The 25,010-nt window shown below is 29.8% G+C and overlaps 1 protein-coding gene across 1 annotated transcript in view; it reads right to left on the bottom strand.

Moving 5' to 3' along the window:
* Ipo9 (Importin 9) overlaps positions 1 to 25,010 on the bottom strand; it is a 75,243-nt gene that overhangs the window by 3,295 nt on the left and 46,938 nt on the right. The window contains exons 12-20 of the mRNA XM_067272912.1: positions 18,791 to 18,930; positions 18,559 to 18,637; positions 14,214 to 14,294; positions 9,810 to 9,957; positions 8,040 to 8,118; positions 3,113 to 3,261; positions 960 to 1,088; positions 781 to 882; positions 439 to 612 (exon numbers count right to left, since the gene is read on the bottom strand). Of these exons, the coding sequence (XP_067129013.1) occupies positions 439 to 612; positions 781 to 882; positions 960 to 1,088; positions 3,113 to 3,261; positions 8,040 to 8,118; positions 9,810 to 9,957; positions 14,214 to 14,294; positions 18,559 to 18,637; positions 18,791 to 18,930 (1,081 nt within the window). The remainder of the gene's footprint in view (positions 1 to 438; positions 613 to 780; positions 883 to 959; positions 1,089 to 3,112; positions 3,262 to 8,039; positions 8,119 to 9,809; positions 9,958 to 14,213; positions 14,295 to 18,558; positions 18,638 to 18,790; positions 18,931 to 25,010) is intronic.

The following is a 25,010-nucleotide window of genomic DNA, read 5'->3' as shown; positions in this document are numbered from 1 at the left end:
GAATTTAGCTATTCACCATACCTCAACAGAAAAATATGATTAACAATATTACAAATTGAAGACTAAATAAAAATAAAAATTTGATGCCTTCTTACATCTTTTACAACCAAAAGAACACAATTAACATTGACAAAGCTGGAATTTTTTTACAAGAAATGCATGATTTTAAAATTTCTTTCTATAATTTATTTATCAATGCTAAATTTTTTTTAATTTCAGAATTCATTCTCTAATGATGTATAATAAATCAAAGGCTGATTAATATTCATATCAAGTGTATAAATTTTAAGAAAATTGGAGTGAAAATAGAATATAAATTTATTTTCTAATATATCTTATATTAAAATATAAAGAAAAATTTTTTCTATATTACAACTAACATCTAATCTATTTTTATATAAATACAAGAAAAGGCATTAAAAGTGAATATAAAAATACCTGAATAACTGTCAATGTTTCAGTCTGTTGCATTTTACTGAGTACAGCTCTTAACAACAACTCTGTATTTTCTCCTAATGTTCCACCAGCTTTAAATATGAGAGTAGAAACTAATCGCCCAACATATGCCGCTGATGATTCTGATGTTTTAGGATCCAACAAATGTTGAGCAACCTATTTGAAGTTTTGTATCAAGTTCACAATATAATAATTGTGAATGTTAGCATTTTAAAATTTCAAATTTTAATAGTATATAAAATAATGTACAGTATATATCGGTATGAAGTTGAATATAATTTAAATCTAATATAGAAGAAGTAAGTATCACAAATATATTAATACCTGAACAACATAAACAAGACCACTGCAACCAGTTTCATCATGCCATGCAACTACTTGGTCTAATGATACTGATACATAGGCACGTAAACACTCGCCACCATTCTGGAAATAATGACGTCAAAATTTAAATTTATAAATAATAAAATCTCAAATCTGTCCTTATTAAAAGTAATATTAACTTGAAGTGTGGTATTATCATCTGTATGAAGAATACAATGAACAGCAGCAGGAAATGCTGATGTTAATAATGGTTCTGGAAGAGGTCTGGAACTATTCCTTACTAAAGTTTGTAAGATATCCAATGCAACCTATAAGAAAATATATGATAGATAAATATATAACAAGAGTAAATTTAAATTATATTTAAAAATAAAAATATAGTAGAAAGGTTCAAAGTTTATTACACAGTTTAAGATAAAGAATGTCAAGTTTAAGATATTACTATACAGTGTCAAATTACATTACTGTAGTCAACATTATAGTCAACCAGCATGAAACAATTAAGAAACATTAGCAACTACAAAACAAACTATTCAAACATCTACTATGACAATTTTTATTACCATATAATTTTTTATAGAAAATTTTCCAGAAAATAACAATTCAACTAACAATTCGAAAAAAAATTCTTAAAATTCATTTTAAAACACTTTAATTTTAGTGTACTAATAATAAAAATATTGCAATATCAAATGTAAATTGTATAAAGCAGCATTAATGTAATTACTATTTATGCTAAAAAAAGAAGGTTACAATGTGATCCGTGAAGATAATACTATTTGTATGGATAGGACTTGGTATAAACCTTTATTTAAACAAAGGGAGAAAGCAACTTCTCACTTTTAAGAAAAACTAAAGTTAAAAAGTTTCAAGCAACTTTTGAGTAAGTTTTGCATAACTTTTCACGGAAGATCATGTGATTTGGCAGAAATGTACCAGACTTTTAGTTATAACTAATAAGTAATAATGAAAAACAGTTCATAAGAAAAAACTATTTTATAAATAAGAGCTTTTTTATTTATAAAAGCCAATTCAAGCAAAGTTGCACTTTACAGGTTTTTTTCACCTTATTTCAAAATTAAGGTTTAATTTGTTTGTTTTAATGTTAGTTTATCATCTCGATAGCATTAAAGTTAATCTGTTTGGATCATTGTGTCAAATCTTATCCTGATGCTATGTCAGGATTACACAGAATACTGTCAGATCCTGTGTGAGAATCCTGCACTGTGTGTGTAGCAAGCACTATATAAAGTTAATGTTAACTTTTAGTTTATATCAATTGTTGATTATAAAAATAAAGCAATTCTTTAAGGTCAGTCAGATATTAAAAATTTGTTTTATAAATATTCTGTTTCATAATTACAGGTAAGTTTATTCTCTTCAAGTAATATCTAACTTAACTTTTTGAGTTTGGAAAATTGCATGAATATGTTACAATATCTGCTTTTGATTACCTTCATCCTTGACTCCTCAGGAAAAGATGATCATTCATATTTCAGAAATTAGATTAATCAAAAAAAAAAAATCAGATAGATTATTGAACATTTAACACTAATATTAATAAGAAATATGACACAAAGTTATATGAATTACTGTATATTGAATATTCCAAGTAAAATTTCTATTTTTGAAAATAAAAGTTTCATCTAGAATGAGAAAATTAATATCTCAGTGGCTAATAGATTCTACACACAACAGATAGTGGCATTAAAAGTTATATTGCTATGTAAGTAATATAGAGTGGAAGAAAAAGAAAACAGATTGCCATAATTTTTTATTTATTTATTAATACTGTTTTAAAATTTAATATGAAAAAAAAGCTGAAGAATATTAATGCTTTTTTTATGAAGGGTAAACTGGAGCTAAATATTTGAATTAAATAGTATATAAATGCAAGATGTTTGTCTTTGGTTAAAAAAAATTAGCTGATTTAAATTATTGAAAACTAAAACATAGGAGATGACGTTGCTTTGAAATAATATATTAATTTAAAAAGTTTTATACAATTCAAATTTAGACAAACTGACCTTACAAATACTAATAAAAACAATTCTCAATAACTGCCATTTCCAGCTGTTTCAAATAAAATCATTTTGAATTTATCTTACTGAACAATGACTCATATACACAGGATTGATCACGAATAATTTGAATAAGAATAAAGAAGAATTATTAAATAATGTCACAAGGAAAAAAGAAATATAACTAAATATCAATCATAGACAGCAAATACCTATGATCTTATTTGTAATGACTAAAATTTGTGTTCTCAACAATATCTCATGAATACATATTAAGTATAATAATAATATAAAATAAAATGCAAACTTACTCCTTGTAATCCCATAGGTATTTTATCAACAGGAGCATGAAGTATGGAAACCAATGTAGGAACTAATCTTTGTTGCAAAAGATTTTGACAGATAGCATTTTGTGCTAACTCTTTGAAGACATCTTGAGATAAAGATACTAAAATAGGATCTGTAAAAGAATAGTTGAATTAAAATTTATGTAAACATTTGAAATTAGAATTAAATAAACTTTAAGTTTTTGTATGTACATATTAAATTTTTAATTGAATGATTGAAAAATCAATAAACTCTATTCAAATAAAAGTAAACGAAAAACTATTTCCATTTAATTTTAATATTTCATATGAATTATTACACTCTTATAACAATACAAATCAAATTAATCAGATTTAATTGTATATTAATGTAAATTCCTTTTATTATAATCACATATCATCAGTAAGGTTCGGATTTTTGGGTGCATTTTTAGAATGGATTGGGTGCTCATTTTGGTACTTTTTTCCCATTTTGGGTGCTAGTTTGGGTGCTTTTAAATGCTGTATTGTTAAGACAAAAACCAACAAGAAGTATTATATTTACCAACTACATAATTATTTATTGCAATTTATACAAAGATGAGCATTGTGATTTACAACAGTAACCATTTCAATAATCTCTGCACTCAAAGCTAGAACTACTTAAAATCAATGACACAAAAAACCTTACACATGCTGTTTCTAGCAATTAAACTAATAAGCACAAACGTTTTCGGCCATTTTGAAAGGAAAGCGTAAGGTTTTTTGTGTCATTAACCATTTCAATGTTCTTAAAAGTGAAGTTTCTTCGTTTTGAGAATAGAATGTCTTTATATAAGGAAAAAGATTTTTCTACGTCAACCAAGACTAAGGGGGCATGTTTCATTTTTACTTGGAATTCTAGTTCAGTGCAATCCAAAATATTTTTAAAATTGGGAGTTTTTGATAAACTAGATCTGAGTTTGTCCAGGGCAAAACCATCCTGTACATCAAGTGCCCGACATTCTACTGATCCTGCATTTCAGTTCCATGTCTTTCCAGCTTGTTGATTTTATCCACCAATAACTTGCACGAATGCACAGAGTAGAGCTCTGTGGTCACTACTGGATTAGCAACCAGTTTCTTGACACTGCCGACAGCCACAGAATTGCCAGTAGGAAGTTCGTTGATAAATGCATTAATTTTCTTGAAGTTCTCGCAGTAGAATACCACACTTTTTATCCAAGACCGCAGCGGGTGACTACTGGACTGGGTGGTAATGGCAGTCCAGTTACGTCTTGGTACAAGCGTTCCCAACTAGGACACTTGAGAAGAACCATTTTCATTTTGGAAATGAAGTCATTGGCCTTGCTATATTCTACACGAATACATTCACATACTCAGTGTAGTGCATGGGAAAGACGAGTCACATGCTTTAGATTGTTGTGGATACACTTCAAATTTGAGAATGCTGACAAAATGTAAGATGCTTGATCTGTAACGACAAGCGAAACCTTTTTTTACTGGACACCATTTGGCCACAACTTGACGCAAACATCATTGAAAGTTTGGGACACTGTAGTTGAATTCATAGTTTCATGTTCATACATTTTGAACAATATTGGTTGTATATAGCATCTGGTCAGTGAAGCAAACAAGAACATCTAGCACATACCGTTTTGTGGAATCTGTTGTTTTGTCCAGTATAAACACTACAGGATTGTCTGTGACAAAGTCCAGGATTTTAGATATTGTTTGATCATCAACTGGTTTCACGTAGTTTTTTTAAATTGCTCTCATCAACTTTCCTGTATATTTCTGGAGAAATGACTTAAAGGCTGGATTGTTTACCTTATATAAGGGTATATTTGCCTGCAGAAGAGCAGTGGTTAAATCTGCATAAAACATATTATTAGCCTTCTGAGATTCTTTTCCTTTTTGAAATGAGGCCCCTATAAATATCTGCTCAAAATTCTTCCTTTTATGTTTGCCTTCTCTATGCTTTTCTGAACTTGTGTGTCACCTGATTTTTATTTCTTGGTGTTTCACATCAACCGAAATCGCATAATCACAAATGGAACAGTGAAGAACTTTTCCATCTGTGCATCTGCCTTCATTTTTAAACTTATTTGCTAAAATGTTCAGTTTAGATGTGGACAATTTTGCCATTTTCATATGTCATCGACACCGAACAAAGTAAATTGAAACTGTTGCGCTCACAAGTCAGGGTAAGGAGACAGATCGATCTTATATAGTCGCCAACAGTTGTCAGTCAACCAATCAGTGACTATGCTAGTCATAGCTCTATTCCAGGTCCACCAAATCTTGTGATGTGGCCACCAACGGTCTCTTCCTTGAGACGCATGCGGTACCAATTTAAAATTTAACCAATCATGTTCCTCAACAATCTCTCCTCGGAGGCGTCCGTTACCAATTCAAATCGATGAATCATGTTTCTTACATGATATCACCATGACAGTGACCTCAATACAGAATATTCTAGATCGTTCTTTTCTTAGAAAAGAAAACACATGTTGCAGATTTTCGGTGAATCTGTTTACATTCTTAGAAGAGCCCTAAGGCTTAGTTGTTTAGTCCAGAAAATTTCTTTTTACCCTCAAAAGAGGGTAAAAAGAGTATTCTCAACAAGAGAAAAGAGTAAGCTAATTATTGTATTTTTTTCCTCAGTATATATGGTCTAGTTTAACGAATTTGTTTTTCCCCCCTCAAGTGAATGAATAAAAACTACGAAAAAAATAAAAAATAACTGTCAGCATATTCTTTGAAAATGTAAAAAAAGGAGAGAAGCTGGGTGCAAAATATGTAGTTTGGGTGCTAGTCACTGTTTTGGGTGCATTTGGGTGCTAAACAATTTGGCAAAAAGTGGGCCTACTGCACTAAAACCTACATAATTTGTCTTTTTATACTCTGCCCCTTTCAAAAACTGAGTGGGTGTGGCACCCAAAAATCCAGGCCTTAATCATCGGTCATTTACCATCATCAGAATTTGCAAACCAGAATTTGAAATTAAAGTATATTTATAAAATTTTGCTTATTGTGATCAAATTTTTGATTATTCTTCTTGTTAAGTCGCAACTGGATGTTTAAAACCAAAATAAAGTTTCAACTTACTTCCTGAAGTAAGTTGAACACACATTAATATTGTCTGCATATACATTAACATTAACATGGGCAGCCAATGAACCAAGAAGAACACCAAACTTGGCCAACATTAAAATGTGTTATGTGGTCCGCCAAAAACAGAAATATGAAAATAAAAAATATATTCAAGCATTTTTTTTAATAAAAATTTCTTCAGAAATTAAAGAACAGAATAATAAGCTTAATTTTAAAAAAATCAAAACATTACAACAAAAATGCTGAAAGTTTTTTTTATTTCCAATTTAAATTTTCACTTCATAATTTATCATCAATTGAGAATAATTGAATTTAATTGTAGTTTTCACTTTCTTGATACATTTTGTATAAAGTTAATGAACTCAACTAAATTCTAAAAATATTGATTAAAATTTTAAAATACTTAAAAAATATATTTCTTTCTCCATCTCTATAGGCAAAATTTTTAAACAACTTTGCATTAAAAAAAGTTTTTTAATCCAATCAAAAACAAATCTTTTAAAAGTTAATTTTCTGTTTGTGAAAAAATAAGCATAGTTAACAAACTTTTGAAAAAATAAAGCAAAGTATGAATTCTGGAATAGGGTTTCGAATAAGTAAATATATTAAAAATAAAGCCAAACTTTCATGAAAGATTTCTCTGCTTACTAAATAATATCCTGATTTAACAAGAAAAACTACACTTAAATTGATATTACCTGGAATAGCATAATAGTTTAATGTAAAAGCAAAAGAAAGCTTAAAAAACATGCAGAAACATTTGCAAACTTTTATATTAAAATTTAAACTAATGTTACTAGGAATAAATTTAAGTCAATTGTTCTCAAACTATGGAATGTACTTCATTAGTACATCCCATAGTACAACACTCTTCATAGGGCATACAAAGGAAATTATCATTGCAATTATGGCTACAATTTATTAATTACATTACTATTGTTTGATTTCATTAAGTAACAAGTATCTCTTGTGTGCCATTTTATTTTTTTTTGTTTTGTTCAAAAATTAATTGTGTACTATCAAAATCTTAAGTTTTATTAAAAACTAAAATACATCTTGAGTGAAAAATAAGTCAATATGCTTTTACAAAAAGTATAGAGGCATAATAATTTTTTTTACAAAAACAAGAGCTCACTCTAAAACGTTTGAGAATCATTGAATTAAGTGCTATACTTTTCACAACATTTTCTCTCTCTCTCAGTTTTCCATTGATATCCTGATTTGTTTGAATATTTTGATTGAAACAAAATTAGATGTAAGAGCCAGTGGTGTGCCATACATACAAAATACAAGGGAAGCTGTGGAAGCACAGCTTCCCTTGTATTTTACAAAATATAAATACATATTGTGCAATTATTTTCATATTTTAACATACTTTAAATTAATCAAAATTAATATTTTATTGTCATCCATTATATATCTTATTACAAATTTCTATACTACATGTGGAAAAAAAAATGATAAGATTGCTATTGTATATTTGAATATAAATTCAGATATGCATATTCTCAATGGAAGTGCTGTATTGTCAAATACCGGACAGCTTCCACAACAAAAATATTTGAATGTTGCAAAGCAGCCAGATTATATGCATTTGCGCATGCGCTTTACAGAGCACCAACCTCACGCAGTTTAGCTCGTGGATGCTACACACCAAAATATCATATAACGCTTCCAATGATTCTATCCAGGGCCGGCACAGCTTCCCTATCATCAAATGTTACTGCACGCCACTGGTAAGAGCTGTAGTAATTTATTACAGTTAACATTAATTAATTAAAAAGAAATATTTTAAAAAATAAATATAAATACAAACCACTATTATGCTTAAGAAAAGCAGCTATAGCTAAAGATAACACTCTCTCTTCTATGCTGGCCATAAAATCTTTATCTACCTGTAAGAAAATCAAATAATTTGAAGTCACTTTGATCTGATTATGAGAACTTTTCATAAAATTTTGGTAGATAATTTCTGATTATCTTTTTTATTTAAGGAAAATAAAACAACTTTCATATCATCTCTAAAACATAATAATGGCAAATTAAAATAGCAAAATAATGCTTTTAAACCTAAGTTAGTTGGATGACTTATATGACTTCTTATTTAGTAATAAAAATTAGTCACATAACTTAACAGAGAAAAAAAATATATAGTATTGTTTCATAGCTAAATTATTTCTGATACCTTCACATTAATGTTTATTTAATATGCGTATATAAAATAATATAATACAGTAAACACTAATTTTATTATTATGGCAAATCAAGTGCAAAAAGCATCAAAACTTCAAAATTATCCATTTTGAAAATTAAAACTAGTTTTCTATAAGTTAATCATTTGGCAGTAGTTTGTATTGTTTGACAATATCATATGTTTTTTTTTTTCTATTTTCTTTTAATCACTTCAACTTAATCTTGAACACATTCCATACACACAAACACTAGTTATAATTAAATAACTGAATTATCTAGATAACAGTCACTAAAACTGTGGAACCTGCAATAATTTCATTCATGTCCTAGGTATTTAGAGAACACATTCTGGAAAAATCTCTGAAAACATGTATTATACAAATCAGTAGACTACATTACTTTCTCTTTTAGCTTAATTTTTGAAATGGGATATTTACTAGCATCAAATTAGCCAAATTTATACTAAAAATTTTGAATTAATCTGATTTGACTATCTTTTGGTAACTTTCTTAAAACATTTCTTCAACTTAATCATAAAAATTTGGTTCTGATTTAACTATAATTGATTTATTTTTTTAAAATATATAAAATTTGTTTTGTTACCCAAAATATTTAGTTTTTAAAGAGTCAAGCATTACAGCATAATAATTGTGGTGTCTCATCTGAGCTTATTACTGTTAATCTTCAAGATTTTAATTGGTCTAAAATAATTTACTAATATAAATCCATATAATGCTAAATATAATTGATAAAAATCAACTAATTTTTTGTAAATGCTAATTCATTTATTTTCTATTATTGTTCATACATTTGAATATAATAAATCTTTACAATCATTTTAAGTTGTTAAATAAAGGGTCCTAAGCAAAAGATGTTTACAGTGAAATATCTGACCATTTCTTTTGTTTTTCTTTTGTTTAATAAAAAAAAAACATTGGTTTTCTGAAATAAACAGTGGTTTGATTTATTTATTTATTGATATCAAAGTTACTATTAAATCAATAAAAAGGTATTTTTCAAAAAGAAAAACAATGAAAGATCAGAATGAAATAGCAATTGTTCTTTACTTGTAGAACAATTTAATCACAATCAATCTGATCACCTTGAAATAATTTTTGACAACCAAATAACTACAACATTTAGTTTCAATTTTTCCTTACTTTCAGAAGTTCTAAAATGATATCAACTACACATAACAGTCTGCTTGAAATTTATGGATAAATAGATATTTATTAGATTTCTAATAGATATTGTTGTCTAAAAATAATGTATAAATATGAATGTCTAACATTCTCTCTCAATTATTTTAAGGAAATGAACAAAACTAAGGAATAAATCAATAATAAATAAAATTATTACTTTTGCATAACAATTCAATTTAAAACATACTTACTGATAAAGCAATAGTAATAGATTCCATAACTAATGCAAGAACTTCAGATGAAAATTGAGTTGCAAGATTTATTAGTCCTTCCATAACTGGAGGTAAATAAGGAATTAAAATTGAAGTCTGTTGTGAAGCCTTCAGATGTTCACAAAATCTGAAAATATATAATTTGTCATTCATATTATATCAAAAACTCAAAACATTCAAAAATATTCATTCATATATTATTATGTTGGGTTAAGTGAGATATACTCGGTTAACACCGGTGGCTGTGTACTATGCCGGACCAAAGTCAAGGCATAGTAACCAAAACAGAAATTAAAGAAGTGTATCAGTGTGTGTGTCTGTATTCAGGAATTTTCTCACAATATGACATGTATTCAATATAGTGGCCTTCTGTAGTGTCATGTATGTGTTTCTATTCAATTCTAATGTGCCCAGGCTTTTGTGTAGTGTGTGTGGTATGACACCTGTAGAGGAGAGAACAACAGGTACAATAAGCACCCTATCCATCCTCCACAGATGCCTTATTTCCTGGGCGAGTTCTGTGTACTTGCTAATTTTTTCAGTGCATGCGTTTTGTATATTGTGAGTGTTTGGAATGGATATGTCTATAATGTATGTGATTTTATTGTGTTTGTCAATGAGTGTGATGTCTGGTCTGTTGTGGTAAATTGTTTTATCTGTGATTATGGCTCTGTCGTAGTACATTTTGTGTGTGTTGTTTTCCAATACTGTCTGTGGAATGTATTTGTAGTATGGTTCATGGATGTCTACTAATTTGTGTTTCTTTGCAAGCTCTTGGTGTATTATATTTGCTACTTGATTATGTCTGTGTAAATAATCTGTCTGTGCCAAGAGCTTGCAACCAGAGGTGATGTGTTGTATAGTTTCTGGCATGATGTGACATTTTCTGCATGTGTCATTTGTGAGTGTTGCATCTTTGAGTATGTGTTTTCTGTAGTTTTTAGTATTTATGACCTGATCCTGTATGGCAATCATGAATCCTTCCGTCTCCCCAAAGAGGCATCCCCGAGCTAACCAGCTGTTTGACGCAGTTTTGTCAACAAAATCCTGGGCCAGATCGTAAGGATGCCTGCCATGGAGTGCCTTTCGAGCCCACGATTGCTTAATGGTGTCTATGCTTTTTATATGTTGTGTTGTGTCCATATGATGTGAGTGTAAGTTTAATGGTGTGTTATTCAAGTCTGCTAGAGTTACTGCTTTATGTAATTGTGATGTTTCTTGTTTTTTGTAGAAAAACTCTCGCAGTGACTGTATTTGTTTGTAGTGAAGGTTAACTATGTCAATCAGGCCACGTCCGCCATCTTTACGTGGAAGGGTTAATCTTTCTGTGGCAGATTTAGGATGATGTTGTTTATGCTTAGTAAGTGTAGTTCTTGTTTTCCTTTGGAGTTGCTCGAGATCTGTGTGAGTCCAATGTATAACTCCAAAAGAATATGTGAGTACTGGGATGACATATGTGTTTATTGCTTTAACTGTGTGTTTTGCATTTAACTGTGTTCTGAGAATAGCATTTAACCTACTTTGGTATTCTTTAATTAATCTTTGCTTTATTTGTGCATGTTCTGTTAGTTTGGCCTGTTGGAATCCTAAATACTTGTAGAACTCACCCTCTTCCATGGATTCAATAATGTCTCCATTTCCAAGTGCAAAATCTTCTTTCTTCAGGATTCCTTTTTCTATGTGAAGTGTTTTGCATTTATCTAGGCCAAATTCCATTTGTATGTCCTTGGTGTATGAATGTGTGATTTGTAGGATTTGATGAAGTTGTTTTTCGTGTGGATGCATAAAGTTTTATGTCATCCATGTACATGAGATGTGACAGTGTAAACTGTGTTGTTTTTTCGTGTCTGATATTGTAACCATATTGCGTGTTGTTTAACATGTTGGATAATGGGTTCAGGGCTAAGCAGAACCAGAGAGGACTCAAGGAATCTCCTTGAAAAATTCCTCGCCTAATAAAAATTTGGTTTGTTTGTATGGAAGTGTTACTAACCCTGAGATGTAGTGTTGTTCTCCAGTGCTGCATAGTGTTTTGAAAGAATGCAATGAGTGATGGATGTATTTTGTACATGTGTAGAATATGTAGCAGCCAACTGTGTGGAACACTGTCGAATGCTTTTCTGTAGTCTATATATGCCATGTGTATGTTTCTGTGTTGTTTGTGTGCTTGCCGTAGAATGACTGAATCTATGAGTAACTGTTCTTTGCATCCCCTGTGATTTCTACGGCAACCTTTTTGTTGTTCTGTAAGAATGTCGTGTTCTTCAACATGTTTGTATATTTTGTTTGCGATACAGGATGTCAATAATTTGTAGAGTGTTGGAAGACATGTAATTGGTCTGTATTGTGTGGGGTCTGTGGTATTGTTGTTTTTAGGTTTCATGTAGGTGATGCCCTGAGTAAGAAAATTTGGCATGTCTTGTGGATTGATGATGATGTGTGTTAGGTGTTTAGCTAGTTCCTGGTGCAGTGATGTAAACTTTTTGTACCAGAAATTGTGAATGTTGTCTACACCAGGTGTCTTCCAGTTGTGTGTTCTGTTAACAGTGTATTGGAAATCATGTATGTTTATTTCAGCACAGGGCATAGTTGGTATGTTGTGCAAGTTTCTGTTCTCCTCCTCGATCCAGCCTGCATCAGCATTGTGCGTGACAGCACTGAACCAAAGAGAAGACCAATATGTTGTGAGTTCTTCTTCTGTTGGTGTGCCACTGTGCTGTGTATCAGTGTTTGCTTTGTTATTAATTTGTCTGTAAAAGAGTTTTTCATTGTTTGTAAATAATTTATTTTGTTGTTTTCGTAGTGTACATGTTTTGTATCGTTTGAGTCTACGTGCTTTGGCAGCAAGTTTTTGTTTTAGTGTATCAATGTATTCTGCAATGCGTGTGTTGTGATGTTCATGTTTTGTGTGTGTTTTTATTTTCTTGAAAATGTTTTTGAGCTGTTTCCTTAATTTGGGTGTTATGTTGTTTTTAGTGTATTGTGTTAGCCTGCCTAATTGCTGTCTAATGTCATTTATTTGTGTTTCTATTCTTCTCTGCCAGGCAGGCTTGTGATAGAATTGTGTTTTCTGTGTATTTGTCTGTGATTGTACTTTCAGTCCATGGTGTGTCACTACTGTGACTGCCCCGGCATAAACTAATGTATGAATGTCTGCGAGTGTAGAAATTGAATGAATGTAGTGTGGTATTAAGTGAGTGTTTACATAATTTAGTGTTTTTCCTACTTCCTTTGACGTGTTGATTTTTGGTATTCGTGGTCGTTGTGTGGGATCTGTACCTGTATATTTAGTGAGTGTTTCCTGAAATATAAGTGAGAGCGTATTAACTAAATCCAAGTCTATGTTATCAGTGATGGATGAGGAAGTGTCTGTAGTATCATTAGTGGTAATTGTTGTATGTGTGTTATTATCAATGCTTGTTGCTGGATTATCCTGACAGGTTACATGATCTTCATTAATGTTAGATGTTTCTGTCTGTTGATGTATTTGATCAGCAACCTGTTGTTTGATAAGTTCAAGTGTTGTTTGTGGAATAAGGTTGTTGTGTATAATTGTTCTTTTTTGATCAACAACCCTTTGTTCGGTGACAGTGAGATGAGGATACTGTTGTGTGAATCTATGGTGTAGTTGTTGTCTGTATGCTGTCATGTTTGTTTCGAGTTTTGTGATGGTGTAATAAGTACGGATGATAAACTCGTTCATTTCTACTGTCCATTTCATCCGTTGGCTTGGTTTTCCAGCCTTTGTGGTCTGTGGATGCATTGCCACAGAAACACGAAGGCTGGGTTGGTTCCTCACATCTGTTGAGGGCATTGCAGTAGCCATGCTTGGGCCGGTGCTGCTTTCGCCACCGGTAACCAAGGGAGACTGTGACCTATTTTTCGAACGTGAGCCTCTGCCTAACCCACGAACGCGGACCTTGTTAACCCGGGCGACGTCCGAGCCGGTATCACACTTTGATCTAGTTATTACCATGATGAATATCTCCACAGAATGTGGGTGTGGTCACTCTTAGCTTCATTTCTCCCCATAGACCTTACTGGCATGGGTGTCCCTACCAGGAGCTTATGCTCCAGCCTGCATTGCCCTATGGATCAGTAAAATTACTGGGCTCTCCCACCACGACCAGGTGGTGACCACGGGAGAGTTATTATTATTATTATTATTATGTTGGGTAAAGTTAGATATACTCGGTTAACACCGGTGGCTGTGTACTATGCCGGACCAAAGTCAAGGCATAGTAACCAAAACAGAAATTAAAGAAGTGTATCAGTGTGTGTGTCTGTATTCAGGAATTTTCTCACAATATGACATGTATTCAATATAGTGGCCTTCTGTAGAGTGATATTATTATTATTATTATTATTATTAAATGTACTTACCCCCAAACTGCTCTGACAGCAGATACTCTAACACTAGAAGGTTGGGATGGCTGAATTCCATTAACAGTTGCTTGTAAAAACCTTAAAAGAAATTAAGTTACATTTTTTATAATCAACAAACTAGTAATAAAATAATAACAAGAATCAGCAATATATCAATTTCAGTTATGCAACTTTCAAATATCCTGCTCAGAAAGAATAATTTATATTTAATTTATTTAAAAAAAATTACTATTAAGTCATTAATTCTGAGTAATTTTGTATAAAAAATTTTAAATACTTTTAATTTGTGAATTTATTATTTAAAATTAAAAATGTTTGGGAATAAAAATAAATTCACTTCATAGTTTTGTAAACTTGTTGCTTCCCATTTTTCAATTTGATTATGTCAGGTTGTAAAGGTAAAATTTAAACATTTCAATTTTTCCAGAGACACCTGAAAAAAAAATGTTCTAGAACATTTGATTTGGGTATATAAGTAGAGTAACCAGAGGCTTTCATTGGAAATACACACATCAGCAATATCTGACAATATAAAACTTTTGAAAGAGCACATTTGCATACTGTTGCTCTCTCACTTCAAAGTGGCCACAATGCAACAAAGGCTCATGATCTCATCTACAAGGCATTTGGTAAATACACCCAACAGGCAGACCTGCTACAATTGATTCAAGAAATTCAAGGATGGAGATTTCGCATTTCAAGATGAATCCCATCCAAGCAGTAATTCCACCATGGATGATGATGATGTTCTCCTGACACTGATAGATGATAGATAATCCACAGTTGACCACCACCAGAGAATTAGAACAACAACTTGCGTGTTCCCATACACTCCAAAAATTGACAAAATCTGATACCACCACAACAATGTGCCAGCACAAAAAGCAAAGATAACCTTAGAGAAGCTGACCAGTCTGGGCTGGGAGGTTCTACTTCATCCACTCCACCTTGCAGCCCACACTTGGCAACAACTAACTACCATTTATTTCACATCCTGCAGAACCATATTCCCAATATACAGTTCAATGTGAGAATGACACTAGAGAACTTTTTTCAAAGAAAATCTTCAATTATTCAATGCATGAGGGATTGATAGTTTGCAGCAAAGGTGCTGAGATGTGGTTGATATTGATGGTGATTACCTACAAGACTAAATTGTAATCATTGGGGTTAATAGTTTGTCAATAGTTTTTTTTTTCAGAATGTTTAAATTTCACCTTTACAACCTGATTTATAAATAACATTTTATAAAAATTTATCTAAGTGATAAGTAATAAGCATAATATTTATTCAAACTGTTAAGGAAAGTATATATTATCAATAAAGTTCTCTTCTTTGAATATATAATATATAATCATATAAACAAGACATTAGAATGTTAAATAGTTCTTTTAATTATTCCATATGAAATTTAGGCAAAGAACTAATTATAAAATAGATAAATTCATTGCTTAGATTAAAAAGCATTTCACATTTCAGCTTTATATATAATGTTATATAAGTAAATATGATTCATAATGAATGAGATTATATAAATTTTATGAAGTAAAATTAATTTTATTTTGTAAATAAAATTAAATTCATTTAAAATTATGCAAATTTTAAATGAATTTAAAATTTATGAAATAGCATTATGGTCACTGTTTTAAATCAAATGAATTGAAACAATGATGCAGTGTAAATTCTTAAAACATCTTTATTCCTAACATTAAAAATTTCTTGTAGGTAAAAAGTTTAACAAAGAGTAAACATATTCAATTATGATAGAATATGTGGATATTAACTTACACATGGAAAGAATATGATATATGACATCTACATTAGAAAATAGGAAAGTAAAAAATCTGTTCATTCATAATAATTACTTAACTTTGCATATTACTAAAAAATAATTATATTTAAAAATTTAATCTAATTTTCAGTGTTTATTATCAATTTTTATAAGTAGCATTAACAATTTAAATTCTGTAAATTTAAGCCAAGTTCACATAGCCAATAGATCCTAACCAATAACAATAGTGTCTTATTATATTTGTTCATTCTGCCACTACATTTTCTTATTAAAACATGCATAATTTACAACTTATGTATTATTTTTTTCATAGATTTCCTTCTCTACACAATACATACAATATGCATTTCAGGCAGAAATGTTAATCCTTTGACATTAAACAGTAAAGAACAATTATAATAATTACAAAGTTTAAATCTCATAGTTACAAGACAAATTCAATAAATGCAAAATTTCATTCTAGCTATTATCATCACTTTCTACATATGTCTAGATAAAGCTAGAGCGATAATAAAACCATGATCTTTCTTTAACATATATTATTAACAAGACGTTAAAGATGGAGGAAAGGGTTAATGTTACCCTTGGTGCCAAGATGGCGGCTCGTCTTTGATTCCAACAAGGAAACAGTGGGATGCACGTTCTAATCAAACCTAACCTATTCCAATAAATTACCATAATTATTAGCAACCAAATTATTATAATAGGTTAGGTTAGGTTAGAACGTGCGTCCCACTGTTTCCTCGCTGGAAACAGAGACGAGCCGCCATCTTGGCACCAAGGGTTACATTAACCGAGGAAAGTTTTTCTCCATTTTATTTGATATTGCAGAAACAGTGAGAAGTGTGTGCCTATTTGTCAATTCATTATGATGACTAACAAGGGGAGGGCACGACCTGGGAAATTCACTTTGGGATGAGACTTGGTATATAGGTAGTACTCCTTTAGGATGTTCAATCCTCAAAACAAGAAAGCGCAATGGCCAGCCAATTTTAAGAAAAAGGCCTTTAAAAATTCGAGCTCAGCTTATGTACTAATAAGTTTCGCTAGGTCGGCAGCTTCTGAGCAGCTCAGTTGACATCGTTCTTGGCTACCGCCAAGTCGTTCAAGGTTCAAATCTCTGTCTCAATTAGTATTTTTTTTTTCTTTCTAAACATTTTTTAAAATAAGTATTTTGAATATATATAAATATTAAAATTTTATTATAATAAATAATTTCATTTAAAAAAATGTTTAACACATATTACATGTCATTTTAATTATAATAATACAAAATAATTAATAATAATAGTTATAAATAATTAGTTATGAAACAATAGTTTTCATTTATTATTCTATTGTATCAAATTTTTCAAAGGTTACTACTCTTATTAATTCTCACCACTTAAAAATAAAAAGTATAAAACATGTCTTTTATATTCATTCTTTACTTCCATTTTAACAAAAATAAACAACTAGAATGTTTCCAATTCCAACAGTATTATATATATGAGATCCAATTTAACACTTCAGTGTGAAAAGTATCACATTAGACTGACATTTTCAACAGCAAAACAAGATTTTTCTCAAGGTCATAAAAATGCGCATGGACTTATGGACTAACCTGATATTTGGAGTGTCAGTTTACTTTTGGATTTCGAAGAGATCATAGTGTTCCGTAATATATCACACCATAATACAAATAGTTTCAATATTTTACAGTAAAATGTCTGTGAATGAAGATACTATGTTTACCAACAGTTGATGATGATGATTATTAATATACTTATTAATTATTTTGTATTATTATAATTAAAATGACATGTAATATGTGTTAAACATTTTTTTAAATGGAATTATTTATTATAATAAAATTTTAATATTTATATATATTCAAAATACTTTTTTAAAAAATCTTTAAAAAGAAAAAAAAAAATACTAATCGAGACAGAGATTTGAACCCTGAATGACTTGGCGGTAGCCGAGAACGATGTCAACTGAGCTGCTCGGCAGCTGCTAACCTAACGAAACTTAGTAGTACATAAGCTGAGCTCAAATTTTTAAAGGCCTTTTTCTTAAAATTGGCTGGCCATTGCACTTTCTTGTTTTGAGGATTGAACATCCCAAAGGAGTACTACCTATATACCAAGTCTCATCCCAAAGTGAATTTCCCAGGTCGTGCCCTCCCCTTGTAAGTGTTGAATCTTGCCCATGATGAAAACAAGATAATTGGTGTGAATGCTTTACAGACAAACAAATGACAAAAACCTGTGTTCAAAAATACTCTGGGACCTGAAACTTTTTACTTATCAAATTTTTTAAAAGCAGTCTCAAACTCTGAGCTTTGAACAGCAATTCTTTTATTGACTTCTTTATCATTTTATATGCAGTGATTAATTCTGTAGATTAAATTCTGTATTGTAGAATACAGAATTTACATTTTACATATAGTTTATAAATAACTGTAATTACTCTTAACAATTTATTGCTTTTTAAATTCCACATGTTAGGTAAGAATTATTTTTATGAAAATACTTTTTGTAATATATAAATTGGAATTTTTGATTTTACCTTTGTATTAAATCAGGACTCATTGCAATACAAAATCTACTTGCCATCCATAAGGAACGACCAACAAGAAACGGAGATACTAAAATTACATCATATTAATTAGTATTAAAATAGAATATAAATTTTAAGTAATATTTATGAGAACATTTAATTCTAATATGAAAATTTACATAAAACTTGTACTCAATATAATATACTCTGATAAAATTAACTGAAATTTTAAATTGCTTACCTGATAAATTTAAATCTGCTAATACAACTGTTTGCAAAAAACCACTCAGATCAAATGGTAGACTATTATTTTGAATTTGATCAATGATTAAATCCCTGACAGATCCCAAAGCAACCATACAAGACTCATGAATTTTCCACCTAAAAATTAGTTGGATATTAATTACATACACAATCATATTCTGCTAAAATATAAGAAGTTTTACTGACAATTTACATAATGTAATTTGAGTTACTGTACTTTCCAATGTATAAGACAATCCCCGACTTTTACAGTTAAAATACAGAGTTTGTGATATACTCGCTATATAAGATTACTGTACTTTCCAGCATATAAGACGACCCCCAACTTTTGACATGATTTTCCTGGGTTAAAAAGTCGTCTTATACGCCAGAAAATACGGTATATTTTTTTCTTTAGAATGAATTATCATTTAATCTAAAATATAAAAAATTAAAAATAAATGATGTCATTCTAAGAGGCATACAATTAAAGTCAGAACACTTTATTTAATTACAATTTATTTTTCTCAGCCTACTAGTATTCACCAAAACTGCAAGAGCACTTATCCCATTGAGATACCAGCTGTCAATAGCCCTCTTATAGAAGAGCTTTGACTGCACTGCAAACCAGTCTTGAACTACTTTGTCATATGGCTGGAATTTTTCCTCAAAGTGCTTCCTTTAAGGGGACAAAGATATGAAAATTACATGGTAACATGACTGGGCTATAAGCAGTATGTTCCAGAATTTCCCACCTGAACTTCAGTAATGTTTGTTTGACAATACTGGCAACACAGAGCAAACATTGTCACATAGCAAAATGATGCCACCAGCAAGTATTCCTGGCTTTGATTTCACAGCTTCAGTTTCCAGAGTTATGCTATAGTGTTTGGGATTAATAATATGGTTCTTTTTAAAATCAATGAGAACTGGTCCCTATCAATCAGCATAACTTTCTTGATATTGGTCCAAACAGCTTTGCATTTCTTGGGTGGCAGAGATTTTGATGATTTTATCCAAGACTAATAATTGCTTTATGGATGAAATTGATGTAAGGAGTCAATTCTAAACCATTCTATTTTGTTTAATGAACTAAAAATAATCCTCATTCTATTTATTTTGGAGAGTTTTATTTTGTTAAGATAGAATTAAGGATAGAATCAAAGAAAGATCCAAGTTCCCAAATTGTTGGGAAAGTTTTGTACATATTTGTTTTGGTTTGATAAAGTATCTTTTTTACTTTACAAAGATTTTCTAGCATTATTGAATTGTACATATATGGGTTTTACTAATAAATAGAATTTTTTATATTACATATAGTAATTCTTTTGACATTTAATCTTCAGTAACAATAGCTTATTTTTGCCTGTGCAAGGCCAGACCTGGCAAACTAACAATGAACCTTAGTATGTAATATGCTATTAGCATATTTTTCTGGGCTTTTGCTTTACATTTGTATAAGAAGACATTAACAGTGATGGCACAAAGATTTGTCCCATCAATGTGTGAAAGAAATGCCATATCTTCAGTGAGTAGAATGTCAGATGTTGCAAAGATACAACCACCCAACATGGATTTTGTTCATCAGTAAGGTGATGACATATTCACTGAGTGCAGGTATTGGAACTGCTACTTTATTCAACTCTGTTGAAATCACTACAGTTTGGACGACAACTGTTACTACCACAAATCCAACACAAGTGGCTTACAGAGGGTATTAAAATGATTCAAGATTAGCAAGAGGCCTCTTGAAATGATTCAAGGGGCATAGATGTCAAATTAGTTCAGGTGTTCTGTTTTTAATCGAGCACTCCTTATATTTGTTGCTTAACCACTTCCTACAAAGTGAGTTTCTGACACAGTAATAGCTTATAATTTAAAAATAAATTTTAATTTCTAATTTTAAGATTAAATTTCCTAAATTTTAAGTTTTCTTGATTACTTAAAGCATTCAAAAATCCTAAAAATAGTACTTTACATTTTCCAATAATCTTAAATTAAAATCAAAATGCTGTAAATATAAGCTTGCGATTCCTAAAAACTAATTTCTTAATATACATTTTTGACTATGAGCAGTTTTCTCTTCATTTATATTTAGTTTGCAACAACTCAGTTAAGTTGTATTTATATTCATTTTAAGATTTTTATTATTTTAAACTTTTTTTAATCTTTAATGAGAGAAAAACACGATAAAAAAATTTTGCTGTAATTAAACTAAATCTATTTCATTGAAGGAAACTTATTTTAAAATTTTAACAATTTAGTAGTACTGGAGATAATATTAATATAATACACTATTGATAATCCATACTAATGATGAAAATAGTTCTATTTTAAATTATTTATGCTAGAGAAATGGGAGAAAAAGGCTTTACCAAAGTTCAGTAATTTAATTTTAAAAATACTTCATGAATAATGAAAAATATAGATTACTAAGATACTACAAACAGAAACTTACCAGAGAGCATAAAGTTAAAGTAAAATAATATCATCCTACTTAATACTTATTTTCTAAATCAATATTTTACTACTGATGACCTCAATTTAGTCTTTCATCACAGACAAGACTGGGTCAGTTCTCATTTTCACTAAATGTCTACTATATAACTTATTGATGATTTAAAAGAGTTCTCCTCTGTATAAGATTGTTGTCAAAATTATATTATAGATATAATTTTGACAAACACTATAAATTATTAACTGATTAATGTATAACTATTATAGTATTTATATAGCATAACTAGCAAGAAGCTCATATATCATGCAAGAGTCAGAAGTTTAATCCTGTTTCAAATAATTTTTCCAGATGTTAATCAAAAATCAAATTACATAATCATAAAATCACTAAAATCAATGTAGATCAGAAAAATTTGTACCAAATCATTATAATTTTTAATAAATTGATGATGATTAAAAGTTTTTCAAAAATTAAATAAAAAATTTAATTTCATAAAAATAGGAGGAAACAGTTACAAAAATTTTGCTTCTATACTGCAAGATTCTTGTAATAGCATTGCATTCAGTAAAATAATTATCACAAATTCTTGAAAGGGTAAAATGAAATTAAAATACAAGGTCTTCCAAAACAAAATACTGCTACCCAAGAGTGATAATGGATATGCTGTTGCAAACATAGGAAGAATTTGAGTATCAGTTGAATGTATGCTGTGAGACATGAAATGCACACTGAAAAATCATAATGAGCAAATGTGAAACTAGGACAGTTCTCTAATGTTTTAGTGTAGATTACAACATTGTCAGATAATAATTAACATAATTACAATGATTAAAATCATACAGGGTCTTCCAAGAATATTAAGTAATCAAATATTTGACAAAAAGTTTGTAAACTGAAATAACTTGGCTATCAAGAAACAGAAACAGAAAAATTGAAATCAATTTATAATTATATCAAAAATAAACCAAACTTTTGGTACAAGTTTTGTTATATAATGCAGAAAACTTACATCATTCTACCTTCAAAGCAAGCTCCTCCTGCACTTACTCAAGACTGCCAACTTCTATACCACATGTCAAAAGTATCCTTGGAAGACATTTTTTTATATCCTTAATAGTTTTGTTTCTGAGGTTTCTACTCTGCTGCTTATTCCAGAATTTGAATTGCTTTCATTTTAGAAAACAGATAAAAGTTTGCAGGGGCAAAGTCAAAGGAATAAGCAAAGTACACTTATATCTTTCTTGATCAGAAATTCACTGACTATAAACAAGCAATAGAAATCACAGTAACTAAAGCCCTTAAAGATATCACAAAAAAATAGCTTCCAGTCTTGCAATGGCAAATGCTGTAGATACATCTATACTATTCAACATAATAAAATTAAAGTTTATTTCTGACTGAATCACAAATTAAAAATAATCTTAAAGTACATTTCAAAACAGCACCATATTAAATTAAAAGTTAGTAATATGCTTCTTTGTTATTTGCTACTGAAATGGCTAAAACTTTATCTTTAAAATGAAATTTCCCCAGTCAACTTAGTACAACATGAAAAAATGCACATGAACTTATAACTTTCATTACATAGTCATAATAATTTCTTATATAAATGAAAAATCATCAACAATGTGTTTAGAATCCATAACTGATAATGAATTTGCATAAATTTTAAGAACTGCAGATTCAAATCCAGTTTTATTTCCATATAATTCTAAAACTTATTTAAAATATTTATTCATGAAATTGTAGCCATTTATTAATAATTTATCTATAATACAAATTTCATTGAATAAAAAATTATTAGCCAAATATTCTAAACAATCATACATTCCAATAAATTTAGTATTAATTATTAATATACTTGGTCTAGTAATGAATAAACAATAGCAATTTCTATATTTAAGCAATAAATAAAAAAAAACAATATTTTTGAAAATTACATTTTTCAAAAATTGTAAATTGTTAAATTTGAGTTTACATCAAGTATTTTACATCAGAGAAATTATTCTCTCAACCAAAAAGGATTAGAAACTCACCTAAAATCCGAATGTCTCAGGACCACAGTAGTTCAGATCTTGAACATTCGAATTTTCATACATAATTGGCATATTAGTGTGATCAGTGTGACTTCGATTTGCACTTTCCTTCCAGTAAATTTTTCATTTTGTGCATATTAACAGCCATCAATTATAAAAAGCAATAAATTTCATTAATAACCTGGTACAAAAAATTACTTTTATTGCTTTTTTTATAATTGAAATTTTGATATTAAATTATAAATTTCTCAGTATGTTCTAATAAATCAAACTTAAATTGACTTACTTAACAAAACACATTACTTAATTGCTCATTATTCAATTTGACTGATACAAAATTTTATTTATAAAAGTACAGTAAAAAAACAAATAATTTAAAAATATTCTATTGATTAGTTTTGTTTTTGTTAAATTAATAAAATTAATTATTTTACTTCTTTAATTAAGTTAAAATGGAAAATATGATGAAAGTATTAGATAATTGCAAATAATCTCTCTTAATTTAAAAACATTGAATTAAACTATTATTTGATCAATAAAGCCAACCACTGCCATATGATCAGGCTATATAATGGCTATATTAATAATAAATTACCAAACATTTTGACCCTAGAGGGAAGCATTAGATGCCATCTCATAATAAATTCAATAATTTGATCCTAAAGATGAATTACCAAACAATTTGACCCTAGAGGGAGGCACCTAATGCCTCCCTCTAGGGTCAAATTGTTTGGTAATTTATTATTAATATAGCCATTATATAGCTCAATGACATACGGCAGTGGTTGGCTTTATTATTATAATGTATCAGGTTTTCATAGAGTTGTTTGTTTATACATATATGCCTTGCCAAGATATATAATAGTTGGTTGAGTGTCTTATATGGGAGTTTACAGGACAAAGGCACTTAATGCACCCCCAGCCAGCACTGTAGTAACCAACAATGGTTATAGCATAATGCTATATACAGTCAAACCTGTTTTTATGCGGGGGATAGGGACCGCATTAAAAAAAACGCATAAAAAAAATCTCACGAAACTTCACGAATGGCTGTAAATAATAGTTTTCGCAACACAATTAAAATATATTTTTTTTTATGCGGTCAACAGGGACCGCATAAAAAAAGTCTCACATAGAAAATAACTCAAAACCGTACGAAATAGAATTTATTGACAACAGATGTCAGCACTTGACTGCATCGTCTGGTCTATCGTCTGTTTTACATATTTTTGTCCAGGTGGTGTTTTGTTGACTTAAAAAGTAAATTATTTCATTTTTCGCATATTCGTGCAATAATATTACTATAATAAGTGCATTTATGCTATAATAAGTTTATTTAGCTATAATAAGTCAACGTAAGACATGACGAATCGCATGAGACTAGTCGCCAACTATACCGCACAAATTAAAAATTCGCATTAAAAAAATCGCACAAATAAAAATCGCACATAAAAAGAGCGCATAAAAACAGGTTTGACTGTATACTGGAAGATGAGATCGGACTGGAAGTCAGGGTAGTGTAATTCGCAATGCCTGGCTACAATTTTTTAGATCTGAATGCACAATGTTCTTTATTTTAGTAGTAATGTCTTGTCCCCGTACATCATATTTTTCCTGTTAACAAGATTATCATGCCAGTCATCTATCTAACTTTTTTCTGGAAAAAATTTTTAAATTGTTGAAAACTGGAAGTTCATGTATAGTTAATCGAGGGCCTTCAGCTC

The sequence above is a fragment of the Centruroides vittatus genome, unplaced genomic scaffold (assembly GCF_030686945.1).
Source record: "Centruroides vittatus isolate TY-2023 unplaced genomic scaffold, ASM3068694v2 contig_459, whole genome shotgun sequence".
NCBI classification, from domain to species: domain Eukaryota; kingdom Metazoa; phylum Arthropoda; class Arachnida; order Scorpiones; family Buthidae; genus Centruroides; species Centruroides vittatus.
This window is presented reverse-complemented; position numbering and strand designations above follow the sequence as displayed.